General features: G+C 35.3%; 1 protein-coding gene and 1 pseudogene across 1 annotated transcript in view; both read right to left on the bottom strand.

Annotated features, from left to right (window-relative positions):
• SHQ1 (SHQ1, H/ACA ribonucleoprotein assembly factor) overlaps positions 1–8,151 on the bottom strand; it is a 113,118-nt gene extending 104,967 nt beyond the window's left edge. The window contains exons 1-4 of the mRNA XM_039851773.1: positions 7,883–8,151; positions 4,207–4,271; positions 2,558–2,680; positions 1,744–1,904 (exon numbers count right to left, since the gene is read on the bottom strand). Coding sequence (XP_039707707.1) covers positions 1,744–1,904; positions 2,558–2,680; positions 4,207–4,271; positions 7,883–8,025 — 492 coding nt within the window. The 5' untranslated portion in view covers positions 8,026–8,151. The remainder of the gene's footprint in view (positions 1–1,743; positions 1,905–2,557; positions 2,681–4,206; positions 4,272–7,882) is intronic.
• Positions 354–469, bottom strand: LOC120593853 (uncharacterized; annotated as a pseudogene).
• Positions 8,152–15,339: the final 7,188 nt, after the last annotated feature.

Genomic DNA, 15,339 nt, shown 5'->3' with positions numbered 1-15,339 from the left:
TCTCAGCAACCTGGCAGAAATCCCTTTCAAGGATCTTCCCTCAACAGCAGCAATTAAGAAACCAAGTTCTCCGTCCTCAGGAAGCACTTTTAGTCTGAATGAATGTACAATCTACATGACTTTTCCATTCATTCATTTATAGCTTTAGACAGGTAAGCCCAAAACAGAATGACCACAAACTAGCTCTCAGCCAAACAAGTGAAGTTCATTCTCTATAGTTTTCTGCTGTAGACAAAACTGACTCTATTCTTACTACCTCAGAGATGATCAGACCATGTGATTAGAAAGAAAGAAAACAGAGAGATCATAATTCAGCAGAAAAGTATCTCAGGGTTTTTTTTTATTATTATTTATGCCTACAGCACTTGATCTTCCTAGGTGGTCTCCCATCCAAGTACTAACCAGGCCTGACCCTGCTTACCTTCCAAGATCAGACATTGGGCTTGTTCAGGGTGGCATGGCCGTAGACGATGGACCGTGGCTCCAATGGGGCACATACCCAGAACCTTCTGCATGTAAAGCAGAAATGGTAACCGCTACACTATGAAACCACCTCAAGTTTTTGAAGGAAATACTTCTTCAGCATTATTTGCTCCTAAGTAAATCCCAATTTTGTTCTTTTTAAGGCATCCTGAGAGCATTTTATATTTTTCAAGGACAGAGGTAGTTCTAATATCTTATAGTAGTTTTCAAAGAATTTATACAATGTACCATCTCCCTAAATCTCCTAAATGGCTTTATAAAGTAGGTGAGCAAAGTTATCTCTACAAAGAGGAGATGAAACTAGTTTGTGGTCAAATAAGTGGGCTGGAATCCCAAGTCTAAATAGAAATAGAAGTGAGACTACAACATAGGTCATTTACCTTACCCTGGTACACTCAAATATGTCTTCCTATATAATAAACCACATTCTAAAGAGAATGAACGTCCTCTACCCAGACTGGGATGAAGTACCAAAAAAAAAAGGTTCACCGTTGTGTCTTTCATTAAAAAAAAAAAATTAAGACACTCCAAATTAATGGTTCATCAACACTTTCATAACCTGATATTCTAGGGATACGTTTCCTATAAAATAATGTAAGTACAAAATAATCTAAAATCTCTCCTATTTCATTCATTTCAATCTCTCTACATACCCTAAATGAAGTAGAATTTCCTACATCATTTGAGGAAGAGAAAGTGACTTCATAACTTTTTAATCTAACTTATATACAATAAGGTTTTAACGAGAGAGTACATTTAACTCTACCAAGAGTAAACAGACAAAAGTTCCTACTGTACACCAAAAACTAAAGAATTTGATCAAACAACACAAACTCATTCTCACCAGGAACATTCTGCTTTATTTATCTATAAAATAGAAAAGACATCAAGCCATAAGTACACAATTTTCACTTTTCAGAAGTATAAAACACGAAGCTTTCCAGGAAGTATGAAAGAGGGTTCCATTTTGTATTTTAGAAGCTTAATTATGTCTAGATACTGAATGAAATAGAAAAAAAAAGAAAGTAACAACATCTTTCATCAGTAAACATACTAAGACTGGACAAAGCAGTCACTACAATGGAAGGGAGTGAACACCTATGTAATGAATGCATACGAGGAGGTGTACTTTGTGTGCTAAATACATCAACTCTATAATGTTTACAAAAAAAAAACTTCCCAGTTTTTTGAGCAGACCAAAAATAAAATATCCATGTGGTAAAACCCTATATATCCAGGTCTTTTAGACAGACAACTTACCTGTAACCTCTGAAACACTCCCGATCGTAAGTCTCCAAATCCATAGTGGTACTGTGGGTTGAGAGCACTTTCTGATACCTCGTTATAGGGGAACTGTTCAATTTCCCAGTCAAACTCTTCATCGTCATCTTCTACTCCTTCCTCAGAGACCTCTGAAGTACCTAAATGTGTTAAATATTAATTTTTTTAAAGTATTGAATTTCCTAGGTACAACTTGAGGAAGAAAATGTATGGGAAACGATGTCTACCTATGTCACAGCAAAAGATATGTACAAGAATATGCATAGCCCCACAATTCTTGATAGCCCCCAAAATAGAATCAACCCACAGGTCAACAATAATAGGACATATAAATAACAAATGCAATGAAAGCAAATAGACCTTAGCCATATATGAAGAAATCTCACAAAAAAAGTGAAAGAAGCCAGGAGGAGAGAGGGAGAAGTAACTGGGAGGAGATACCAGGTGGGATTCTGTGGAAAGGAAATGTTCCATTTCTTGACTCAAGTGGTGTTCACTTCATGTAAGTCATTATACACTTCTGATCTAAGCTCAAGTGGTCAATATTTTGCCAAAGACAGACATGTTATTTCAATTGGTCCAAAAATGTGACTGACCTACTGGTTCAAGAGAGTTCGTCTTTAAATTATACGTAACTAAGTGAGCTATTTTCACATGATTTCACATAACCTTTTATCTTGTCACCTGAAGTATTCTCTCCAATTTCCTGTCTGCTATATCTCTTTTCCCCTAGAAACACACAGCATTCTAAATATTGTTTTTCTTCATTTTCTCTCAATTGCAATAAACATACCTATTTCTTCCACAAGTGGTTTTGCGGTCCTGGATTTTCTTGGTGCCAGAAGAGCAGTTAACATGTTCAGCCCCTCAAAATGCTGGCCAGGAGTTTCTTTGGGCAACTGAATGGTAAAAATTCCTTAAAGATAAATTTGTTTTAAGCTTAGCAAGATTAAAATATTCAAAGACTACATGAATATATTTAAGAAATACATATCTTGTTAAAATAGAATTCTATTTTATAGAGCTCCAAAATTATGCCTTTATCATAAACTTAATAAAAATCAAAATAGAAAAAGGTTCCAACAGGTTTTTCAGAACTCCTGATTCAGCTGTCATCTCTATAAGAAGTTAATGTTAAAGCTGCAGAATGCTTTAGTCTTATGCAGTATCACCTTAACTATTGAAAATAATAAAAGTCCAAATCAAAACATCTAAAACTCAATGGCCTAAAACGGTAATAGCTTGGAATTAACCAGTAGCTACTTACAGAATTTATTTCCAAAGTAAGGGGGTAAAAAATCAAGATATCTTATCCAATGAAGAAAAGCAGCAGTTTCAAAATTATACAAAATCTTAAATAAAGCAATTATGGCTTTATGCTCTTTGATATCTGAAGATATACCCCTAAAGTCTGTCTAAGGCTTTAGACACAAATTCTATCTATGTACTTATTTTCTTTCCTTGACGGGGTTTATCAACTTCATCTAGACTCCCCTATGAACTTATTACATTAGTTACTACTCATATTTTAAAACATTTTACCTCTTTCCGTTACTGAATCTTATCCTAATATATCAAATACAACTCAACCCAAATATTTCCAAATATACAATCTTCCTAAACCCCTGTGTACTTTTAAAATTTAATAATTTTGTTTTAATATGCAACTTATCTGCAATTAAAAGCAGATTTACTACCTAGGAAGGCAATTTCATTATACTTCATTATTCGCATTGATTACAGTACATTATTGGCAACATAGAACTTCGAACAAATATACTTACAGAAGAACTACAGAACTTTGTCATTTAACTCTCATCTCATCTTCCCTCTCTTACCCTGGTTCACCAAGGTCAATAAATATTCACTCAATAAATTACACAAGAGTACACAATGTATTCTTATTCCATACCCAGTAACAAAGGAAAATCCCAGGGGCTTCTATAACGGAAAAATAAATGGTTTCATGGCTAGCTGAAATGAAGAATTTATCAATCATGAGAAGGAAATTCAGTCAGTCTTCAAATGCCACTTATGGACAGCTTCTCTTTCATCTACATGTTATTAATTTTTTTTTTTTATGGCGACACTGGTTAACAATATTAAATTTTAAGTTTGAAACTGTATAAGAAAAATTTGATTCACAGCTAAAACCATCTACATCTTTTACTTAATAATGTAAAGTAGAAAATAACACCAGATTATTTAATTTAACTTTACTTTGAATAATATTGTGAAATACTTTAAAAGACTGAAGAAACTGTTATTTTAAGAAATCCATGAATAACATGCCCTGAACATTGAGCAACAGAGAGTGACAGGGACAGACTGCACTTACAATACACCTAAAAGGTCCTCACAGCATCTCAAAAGATTTTTATGTAGTTATTCTAACATGAAGAATACAAAGAACAAAACTAACAAAAATTCCAAAGTAAATACCTTTATCTGCATCATAAGACCCTTGCTCACTTCCATTTTCTATAATTCTTCCAGGAAGGGTTAATCTGCAGATTTAACATAAGCTCTCATGAATCTTAAATTACGAACTATAATAAATGGCAATTGACAACAGTACATACATTTACCCACTGAAATCTATCAACCGTTTTAAAAGAAAATCCCTCAGCATTTCTTTAACATTTACAAATTAAATAATTTAGATTTCTTCCCTAGCTAAGAAAAAAGAAACCAGAGATGATTCATCTGTTTGAATATCCTCTAGTCACCAATAAAACAGATACTAAAAAGAGAACCACAATTAATATTAGTTATCATTATTGTTATAGTACTTCTCCCTTCCTAATATATAAGAAAGCTACTTATTATATCTGGTGCCTGACACAGCAGGGGCCCAATAAAAAGTAGACTTCCAAAAACAAACAAATAAACAAAATGGGAAACAATAAAGAAACAACAAAAACAATTGTTTTTATTGGGAAATTACCACTAAAAAAAGCAGAAAAGTGTTTTTCTTAAATCTCATAATTACTATATTGGAATTTCCCCTTTTTCATACTAAAGGAAATAAAACTGATTTTCCTGTTTCCAGTTTTACCCTGGTTCAGCCTTCCATTGAGGTCTTAAAAGAATTTTTCTAAAACAGAAGACTGATTGTCACTTTTTCTATCTGAAAAAGTTTATATGGCTGCCCAACACTGACTAATTTAAACTCATCAGTATGGCATATCGAGCCAACACTATTCCATTCCAAACTTAAAATCTGAGCCTCTTTTCCTCCCAGACCCCTCCTCTACCTTGCTTCCTACTCTAACAGTAATAACCGCAACAACAACTGGGCAGACCCCAACAGGCCCAGGGATTCATTGATAGCAATGTTTCCTGGAGCCACAATGCATTTTCTGAATCTAGATCCCTTCTAAACCCAATAAAAGTAGTTTATGGATAAATTAGTTATAATCATCACAAACTTTATCAGAATCTAAATTGAGTCCAGCTTTGCCATTTACCAGCTCTATAACTTTCTTTATACAAGTTAAGTAACTTCAAGGCTCATATTCCTCATGTGTAAAAAGGGGGAAATAACAGAATCTATCCCAGGGAAATGATAATGCAAAGAGTTTAGTGGCTGGTACAGTAGGTAAGCATTCAAAAGATATAAGCTATTATTATTAACTTCTCCTAGACTCTTCATAAGTATAAATTCTTACTATGAAATAGTAAAATCATATTTGTTCACAGATATGCCTCCTCTGCTAGATTCTGAATAACTCAAGGAGAGGGGCAAGGTTTTATTCATCTTTGATATACTATAGCAAACTGTATTTTCAAGGATGGCTCATCTCACATCACTTCTCCCAACAGTGGGGTCTACGTCCCCTCCCTTTAAAACTGAGTGGGTTTCTGGAACTGTTTTAACCAATACAATAAAGCAGAAGTGACGCTGATTTCTGAGGTTAGGTCATAAAAGATGATAAGGATTCTGCCTTGCTGGCTGAAATACTAGCTCCAGAAACCTTCTGCTCCCCTTTTAGTGGTCTAACTCCCTGAATGAATCACAAATTAGACCATGAAAGAGACCACACAGGGAGAACCTGAGACTACAGGAAGAGAGATACCCTCCCCCACCTGCTGCTTAGGCCCAGCTGCTTAGGCCCTTGCTGTTCCAGATCCAGCCACCAGGTGACCACAACTGAATTAAAGATCTCAAGCCAGAACAGTCCTACCAAGCCCTCACCAAATTCCTGACACACAAAACCAAAGACAGGGAGTTAAATAATTGTTGTTAAATAATTGTTGTTAAGTTTGCTCGCTTATCCAGCAATAGATAAGTGCAACAGCAGGCTCTTAATAAATAATAAAGCCTGTTTATTGAACACATGGTTAATTACCAGGCATGGTAATAAGGACTATGTATGTAATCCTCACATCGACTCTTTAAGATCACTAATATTAGTCCTATCTTACAAATTAGGAAACTGAGACTGAATAACTTGCTCAAAGTCACAGAACTCTAAGTGAGACCCAGGTATGCCCAATTCCCAAGACTCTGCTACTCAAGGAATGGATAAAATTGTGTGGACAGTACCCCTTAAATTGTTTCACATATTACTTCTTATTTTGCTTTCACCAAAACGCCCTGATTTGAGCAGAGTGATTTTTACTTTAAAAATTTATTGTATTCATTTTATTTCACAATCTTATCTCATGTAACAATTTTTTCTCTGAGCTTGTTTCCTTACCTGTAACATGGGTAAATAATAGAACCTACTATGTACAACTGCCCTAATGTCAAATGAGATGACCCACATAAAGCACTAACCCAAAGTAAAAATTCAATAAATGTTTGCTACGCCACCATCATCATCTTCAATTTTTTCATGTCTTGTTTTAAATATCACCTCTCCAGAAAGGCTTTCCCTGGCCACTTTATATGAACACAGGCTTCTTTTTCTTTCTCTATCCCTTCAGAGCATTTACTGCAAGTTGTAGTTATATGTTTACTTGTTTACTACTTTTTCTTTCCCTACTAGAATGTAAACTACATGAAACACTACTACATCCCCAATGCTGAAAATAGAGCCTGGTATATACCATAAGCTTGATAAATAAATTAAAGAAATAAATGAGTAAAGATATAGAGAAGTTCACTATATTCAAGTAGGTCGATTAAGTTCCAGGCTAATGGATATCTGAGCAAAACTGGTTCAGGTCCAGAGAAGGAACTTGCTTACCTAGGGAGAAAGGTTTGTATTAGTAAAGTACTTGGGCAGGAAAAGTAGAGAAAGATTAGCAGAATGAATCTTGAATGAGAAAGATTAGCAGAATGAATTTTCCCTCCTAGAAAAGAGGAGGATTGACAATGTTTAGGAAGAATCATCTGGCAGTGTCCTCTGTAAAATGGTGCTAATAATAATGCCTATTTCCAAGGATCGCTGTCTAGATTAAAGGAGATAAAGTACTTAACGCATTGCTTGCCCTTCACACGGAAGGTCAGTAGTGTTAGCTGTTATTACTGTTACATTATGGTTCTGCAAGGAAAAGCCTCAAACAGACAAGTGCTTGAAGGCCCCTCCCTGAGACTTGACGGAAGACAATCACAGTTAAGGAGCACAACCAAATAGAGAAGTAGCAGACAAGGAAGAGGTAGGAGAACAAGGCTACTCTGTTATCAAGGTGGCCAAAGAAGGCGAGAATGTCAGCAAGTAGGGAGCGTCAGCCAAGAGGTGTATAAACAGAACCTAGTCTGAGAAAAGTCAAATGGATTGGTCAGTAAGGAAGTTAGCGCGGGCCGTCCAGGAGCAAGGAGAACTAATGCAGAGCGAAATAAAACAGAAAAAGGAAGGGACGAGAACCTAGGCGACAGGATGTTAACTGGAAAGTTGGCATGGTCCCAAACTCCACATTTTAAAGTGGCTCCAAAATCTCTTTAATGTGGGGATTCAAGATAAGCTTCTGCAGCATCTAGAACTCACGCCTGGAAGAGTTCGCATCATCAGCACCAAAAGCAGCTGCGGAAATCTCGAAAAAGGCAGTGGTGAAATCGAGAAGTGCTCCCTCGTTCTTTCACACTCCTTCGATAAGCAGTTATCGAATAAGTTAATAAATGAATGAGTCCTCAAAATACGCTCCCCGCGGCCAGACACCCAGAACTCGCCTGAGGAAATATGGCTTAGCATAGAACTTGAAGTCAACACCCTTGAAGTAGACATCGAACTCGGAGACTCGGGCGTAAGGCACGCGGATGGCGATAGTCAGGAAGTCGGGGTCCTGGCTGAGGTCGAACGCCGGGGTCAGCATCGCTGCGCCGGACTCCGGTGCCCAAGTCAGTCGCTCTCACTGCCGCCGCGGTCCCACCACTCGAACTCTCCAAGAAATCCACACGCGAAGGAACTCTTTCGGTTAGTCACAGCGTTTCCGGCTCAAGGCGGATATGCTCGTGCGTGAAAGAGGAAGTTCCGCCTCTCGCCTATCTCCATGGAGACGGGACGCTATTGGTGGCCAGATTGTGAAAAGGCTTTGTGTGTAGGAATTGAACCCAGTGCATAACTTGGAAGAACTCAGACAAAGGTCCACCTTAGACCCACCAAGCCTCTTTCAAGGTTCTAGAGATAATTTTAACAGCATTGGCTTTGCAGGTAGACCTACGTTTAAATCCCTTTCCCGCCACTTCCCAGCTGTAAGACCCTGGGAAAGTTACAAAACCACTCTGTGCTTCAAATTATCTCTTCTATAAAATGAGGATAACACCAGGACCTAACCCCATAGAGATACTGTGAGGATAACATGAAATTACGTAAAGCTCTAACAACGTACGTAGCTGGCAAGTTGTCAATGCCGGATGTGTTGGAGCAGTCACCACGGCTGTATTCTTACTGTGGTTTTCTTAAGTTCTCGCCTGTTTAGTCGTCAACAATTCCTCTTTCACCCTCTTCCTCTCCGTTTTCCCGTGCCAATGCCTCTCTTTTCCCTTTATTCTTCCTCTCCCTCTCAGCATCTTCCTTTTCCACTCTCTTCTTCCTAATAATTTACTTGAATAGTTTTGTTTACAGAACGTCGTCATTCAACTTATCTGTTTCAACACTACGCACACCAAAGAACACGACTCAGAAAAGTTAATCAAAATGCCTTTTAATAATCATGCATTTTACAATTATCAGAACCCAGAAATATAACTCAAATAGTGCCTGTATTGACGAATTGCTATCGTTCTGTACTTTCCCCTTTCTCTTTTCTTACTTTCCTCTTTGGACTTGTTTCAAGTTCTCTTTTCTGTCTTTTTCCTTCTCTTGTATTTCCCCCCTTTAGTTTATGCTCCCTATACTCATTCTTACAGTGCCTCTCCCACTAGTCTCTTCCCTTATATATTCCATTGGCCTTCCTTTCCTCTCATTTTATTTCCTTATTCCACCAATAGCTATAATAGTCCAGGAAATAGTATTTATTTTCTGGTTTTAAATATCAGTGGAAGAGGGGTAAAAGTCATCTCAGACAGTGGACCAGATAACCTCAAAAGCCTTTTCAACTTACAATTTTTCATGAGTCTTGAAAATTAATTAAGACCAAAAAAAAAAAATTACATTAACCAGAACAACCAAAATAAAAAAAATTTTTAAATAAAAATCACTCTGCTTAAATCTGGGAATTTTCATAAAGACAAAATTAGAGATCATGTGTAAAACAATTTAAAGAGTACTTTTTACACACCTATTGCTTGAGTAGCAAAGGGATTAATGGATTTAATTGAAACGTTATGTGCCAATACTGTACAAAATCTTTTATAATGCTCTAATTTTTCCCTCCTGACAGCTCTATGAAGTAGGCATTATGTATCCCCATGGTTTGCACAAGATTACACAACTAGTGAGTGGCACAATGGGAATTGAAACCCAAGTGAACCTGATTTCTGAGCCCAGGCTCTAAAATACCACAGAACTGACTCCCTCTAATATTACTACCCACCTAACTTGTTTCACATTCTGAGCCCAAGACTCCCCACTTTAGTCTATACTGAGCCTTACAAATAATATGCACTTAATATTGTAAATGAATTGATAGAAACTTGGAGTAAGTAAAGCCCTCAAAAGGTCCCTTGAAATAAACCTTTGTCTGGATCATTCCAAATTAGCTTCTCTAGAAAGAATCTTTACATATACCAAGGGACCTCAGTCCTGTAGGTTACAAGCATTAATATTTTTAAATTATTAGTATGAGAAAATGAACAGACCGAAGCTATGCTATCCACGTGGAAATCCTAATTGAAAACACGTTACAAAGTAGAGCTGTGCACTTTCTAGATATTTTATTGTGTTTGGCAACACACACACACACATACACACACACAGGATTGCAACACAGATAATAAACAGACTATACATTCATTGCCGCTCTTATTTATAAGAAATGTATACAGCATTGCATCTGATGTATTTACAAAATACTGATAGCTGCAACTATACAACAGGATTTTGTTGGTAGTGTTTTATTTGCAAGCTATAGTTCACTTTAGTTTTGTATTTCTAATTACTGGTAAATTATTTAAGTTATAAATTCTGTAAAAAGATAATATAAACAAAGTCACTTTAAAATAGAATCAGAGCTGCCATCCCAGAAGAACTGCTTTGCATGTCTTATGCCTCAACCTTTGGAATATTAAAGTGGGGCAAAATAACCCTTGAGCTGGGCATAAAGCAACATTGCATCTCAAGGAATTATTTACATTTAATTAATTTTTAATAATTATGTTTACATTATTCATTAACATTTTAAGTGACATTAGACAAAGTCAGTTTTTATCCCAAGCTAATTTCCTGTTGAGAAACCCTGTAACAGAGATAAGATGAACTTATTTTTTTGTAAATCTAGATAACATAAAAATATTATATTAAATTAATAACTCTAAAGACTTGTCTGTTTTAATTAAACCAACTAAATTAATATTATCTTTAATATTAAACATTTCTAAGATCACAGGATATTGAAAAGCATTTCTGTTAATTTCTGTCGTATTACTTAATTTACATAAGTGCTTAATTTATTTAAGCCAATTAAACAGAGCTCTTTATAAACCAATTCTAATAATTACAAAGATAATAAGAAAGTAAATTTTCTGACTACCAGACTGATGACTACTAGGCTAAAAATTAAAAATATTCTTTAGAATTAATGTCACTATGTTAGTCTGCACCAATAGAAATGCCTTCCTTCTATTGATGTTGTTCCCCTTCCCTTTTTCATAAATACCCTGTGCCTTTGTCTCCTAATTGGGACACTATTTGGTTTTCTGCCTGATTTGGTGCTTCCCAAACAGCTATTTTTTTTAAAAAAGAAAACCTCGAATAAATGCTTGTTGCCTCTCACTTTGGCCTTTTATTTTTAGGTTAACATGTCTGATGTCAGGAGTAGGCTCTAAAATGGCTTCACCTTCACGGACCAGCATAATCTGGATTTGGGTATAGTAACTATAGAGTCCTTCTTGTGCTCACTGCTTCCATGGACTGCTATCTCCTTAACCAAAGCCCTCTTAGGTTCAGACTTCTCTCCCTTTTTCATTGAGGTTAAATTCCTCTATTTGAGATTGTGAAAGGTTTTTCCCGCTAGGGACAGGAGGCGATTGCCCCAGGATGATTGTCCTAGTGCCGGCAGACAGCAGGATTACACGGGAGTTTACTACCTCATGGGGAAAAAAATCTTATTTTTTCCCCCTCAGGAGAGACTTTTCATAGCTCTCACACTTGTAAGAAGTGCCCTGGTGGGTAAGCAACTGCCAGGGGGTTTCCTGATGGGTGAGTACTCATTTGGTTCCACTCTTTTGTTTCCTCTTATTTTTGTCTCTGTTATGTTTTTTGTCAAAAGAAAGAGATTTCATAAACAGAAGAACCCAATCCTTTCAGAACAGTGAAATACATTCTTTGATTGATAAGCAGAAGTTTCTAAAAGACAAAATAATTTCTCTAAAAAATATCCTAAAAGAAACTTTGGACAACTGAGTAGGTACTTTAATATTTCATACTGTTTATCCTGTCTGAAACCTGAGAAAATCTTGCAAAGAATTTAATAACTTTATGATCAGAAATTTGACAAAATTGGAAGCTAATTTTTCAAAGTCAAATAGGATTTTTAAAGCTTCCTCTGTAACATTCCAAGGCCTTTCTAACAGATAATCAGAAATGTAAACACAGCCAAAAACTACCTGAGACTAAAAGAACCAAAGGGAAAAAATGGGAAATAAAAGCTTTTTTAAAAGAACAAGCAACTGAAAAGATTCTCTTGCCTAAGCAGCTACCCCTAGCCTACTTAAAAACTGATTATCAAAGGCAAATAGAAATCTTAATGCCTTAGCCATCTGAACAAATAAGGTTATCTTATTCTACCTGTTACAGATGAATGGGTTTTTGCCTTATTGTACCTGTCTATTGGCTAAAAATTTTAAAATAATAAGGGTATCAGATTTCTGGAGATTACATATAACTAGTGTTTTGATTATGTTTGGATTAATATCCAGAAGGGCAATTGCTGGGTCAAAAGTTAGTTCTATTTTTAATTTTTTGAGGAACCTCCAAATGGTTTTCCATAGTGGCTGCACCAATTTGCAATACCACCAAGAGTGCATGTGGGGTAACTTTGCTCCACATCCTCGCCAGTGCTTGCTGTTTTTTGATTTATTGATGATAGGCATTGTAGAATATGTGAAGTGATATTTCATTGTGGTTTTAATTTGCATCTCTCTGATGATTAGTAACCTTTTAATTTGCATTTCTGATGATTAGTGAGCATCTTTTTGTATGTCCATTGGCCATCTGTATTTCCTCTTTGGAAAAATACTTATTCAGGTCTTCCATCCATTTTTTAGATGGATTGTTTGTTTTTTGGGTGTTGAGTTATATGAGCTCTTTATAAATTTTGAATATTAACCCCTTATCAGAAATATCATTGGCAAATAACTTCTCCCATTCAATAGGTTGTCTTTTTGTTTTGTTGATGGTTTCCTTCACTGTGCAAAAAATTTTTGATTTGATGTAGTCCCATTTGTTTATTTTTTCTTTTGTTTCCCTTGCCTAAGGAGATACATCATAAAAAAAAAAAATTACTAATAGCAATATCAGAGTTTACTGCCTATGAGTTACCGTCTAGGAGTTTTATGGTTTCAGTTCTTACACATAAGTCTTTAATTCATTTTGAGTTTATTCTCGTATTTGGTATAAGAAGGTGGTCCAGTTTATTTTTTTTTTGTATGTATCTGTCTAGTTTTCCCAACACTATTTACTGAAGAGATTGTCTTTACTCAATTGTATAGTCTTGCCTCGTTTGTCATAGATTAAATGACCACATGGATGTGGATTTATTTCTGAGCTCTCTGTTCTGTTCCACTGATCTGTGTGTATGGTTTTATACCAGTACCATGCTGTTTTGATTAATACAGCCTTGTAATATAGCTCGATATCAGGTGGTGTGACATCTCCAGCTTCGTTCTGCTTTCTCTAGATTGCCATGGCTATTTGGAATCTTTTATGTTTCCATATGAATTTTAGGATTATTTGTTCTAGTTCCCTGGAAAATGCCATTGGTGTTTTGATAAGGATTGTATTGAATCTATAGATTACTTTAGGTAGTGTGGCAATTTTAATGATGTTGATTCTTCCAACCCATGAGCACAGTATATGCTTCCATTTGCTTGTATCTTCTTCGAATTCTTTTTACAATGACATAATTTTCTGAGAACAATTACATTTTTGGTTGATTTGATTCCTAGGTATTTTATTGTTTTTGATACAATTGTAAAGGTGGTTGTTTTCTTAATTCGTCTTTCTGATAGTTCATTATTGGTGTATAAAAATGCGACCGACTTTTGAGTATTAATTTTGTATCCCGCTACTTTACTGAATTCATTTATCAGTTCTAATAGATTTTTGATAGACTCTCTAGGATTCTCTATGTATAGTATTATGTTATCTGCAAATAATGACAGTTTTACTTCTTCCATTTCAATTTGAATGCATTTTATTTCTCTTTCTTGTCTGATTGCTATAGGTAGGACTTCCAACACTATGTTGAATAAGAGTGGTGAAAGTGGACATCCTTGTCTTATTGCTGATCTTAAGGAAAATGCTTTTAGCTTTTCTGCATTGAGTATGATGTTAGCTGTAGGTTTGTCATATATGGTCTTTATTATGTTGAAGTATGTTCCCTTAGTCCCACTTTGTTGAGAGATTTTGTCATAAATGAATGCTGGATTTTATCAAACACTTTTCCTGCTTCTATTGATATAATCATATAATTTTTATCTTTCATTTTGTTAACTTGGTGTATTACACTAATTTATTTGCAAATATTAAAACAACTTTGCATTCCAGTAATAAATCCAATTTGATCATGGTTATGATATATTTAATGTATTGCTGAATTCCATTTGCTAATACTTTGTGAAGGATATTTGCATCAATGTTCATTAGGGCTATTGGCCTATAGTTTTCTTTGTTTTTATACTATCTTTGTCTGGTTTTAGAATCAGGGTAATGGTGGCCTCATCAAAAGAGTTAGGGAGCCTTCCCACCTCTTAAATTTTTTGGACTAGTTTGAGAAGAATAGGTGTTAATTTTTCTTTGAATGTTTGGTAAAATTCATCTATGAAGCCATCCACACCAGGACTTTTGTTTTGGGAAGTTTTTTGATTACTGAGTTGATTTTGTTGGTAATAATAGGTAGGTTCAGATTATCTGGTTTTTCTTGACTTAGTTGGGGAGATTGTATGTTTCTAGGAAGGTATCCATTTCTTCCAGATTGTCTAATCTATTGGCATATAATTGCTTGTAGTATTTTCTTATAATCCTTTGTATTTCTGTGGAGTCTTAGTAACTTCTCTTTCATTTCTGATTTCATTTATTTGGGTCCTCACTCTTTTTTCCTGATGAGTCTGTTTAAAGGCTAATCAATTTTGTTTATCCTTTCAAAGAACCAGCTCTTGGTTTCATTGATCTTTATATTGTTTTTCTAGACTCTATTTAGTTTATTTCCACTCTTATTATTATTATTATTTCCTTCCTACTACTCACTTTGGAGTTGTTGGCGGTTCTTTTCCTACTTCTTTTACTTTTACTCTTTTTATATAAGTTTAAGTTTCTGTGTAAATTTAGATTGTTTATTTGAGATTTTTCTTGTTTCTTGAGGTAATCCTGTATTGTTATGAATTTCCCACTTATGACTGCTTTTGCTGTGTCCCATAGATTTTGAGTCATTGTGTTTTCATTTCCATTTGTCTCTAGGTATCTTTTGATTTCTTGCTTAATCTCATTGCTAACTCATTCATTGTTTAGTAGCATGTTTAGCCTCCATGTATTCGTTTATTTTCCAGGTCTTTTTCCTGTAGTTGACTCCTAGTTTCATATTACTCTGGTCAGAGAAGACACTTGATATGATTTCAATCTTCTTAAATTTACTGAAACTTGTTTTGTGGCCTAACATCTGGTCCATCCTAGAAAATGTTACATGTGCACTGAAGAAGAATATATATTCAGCTGCTTTGGAGTGTAACGCTCTAAAAATATCAGTTAAATCCATCTGGTCTAGTGTCATTTAAGGCTAAAATTTCTTTGTTGATTTTCTGTCTGGAAGATC

Source organism: Pteropus medius, unplaced genomic scaffold (assembly GCF_902729225.1).
Source record: "Pteropus medius unplaced genomic scaffold, Ma_sr-lr_union100, whole genome shotgun sequence".
Taxonomy (NCBI): Eukaryota; Metazoa; Chordata; class Mammalia; order Chiroptera; family Pteropodidae; genus Pteropus; species Pteropus medius.
Note: the sequence above shows the minus strand (reverse complement) of the source record. Positions and strands in the feature narration are given on the sequence as shown.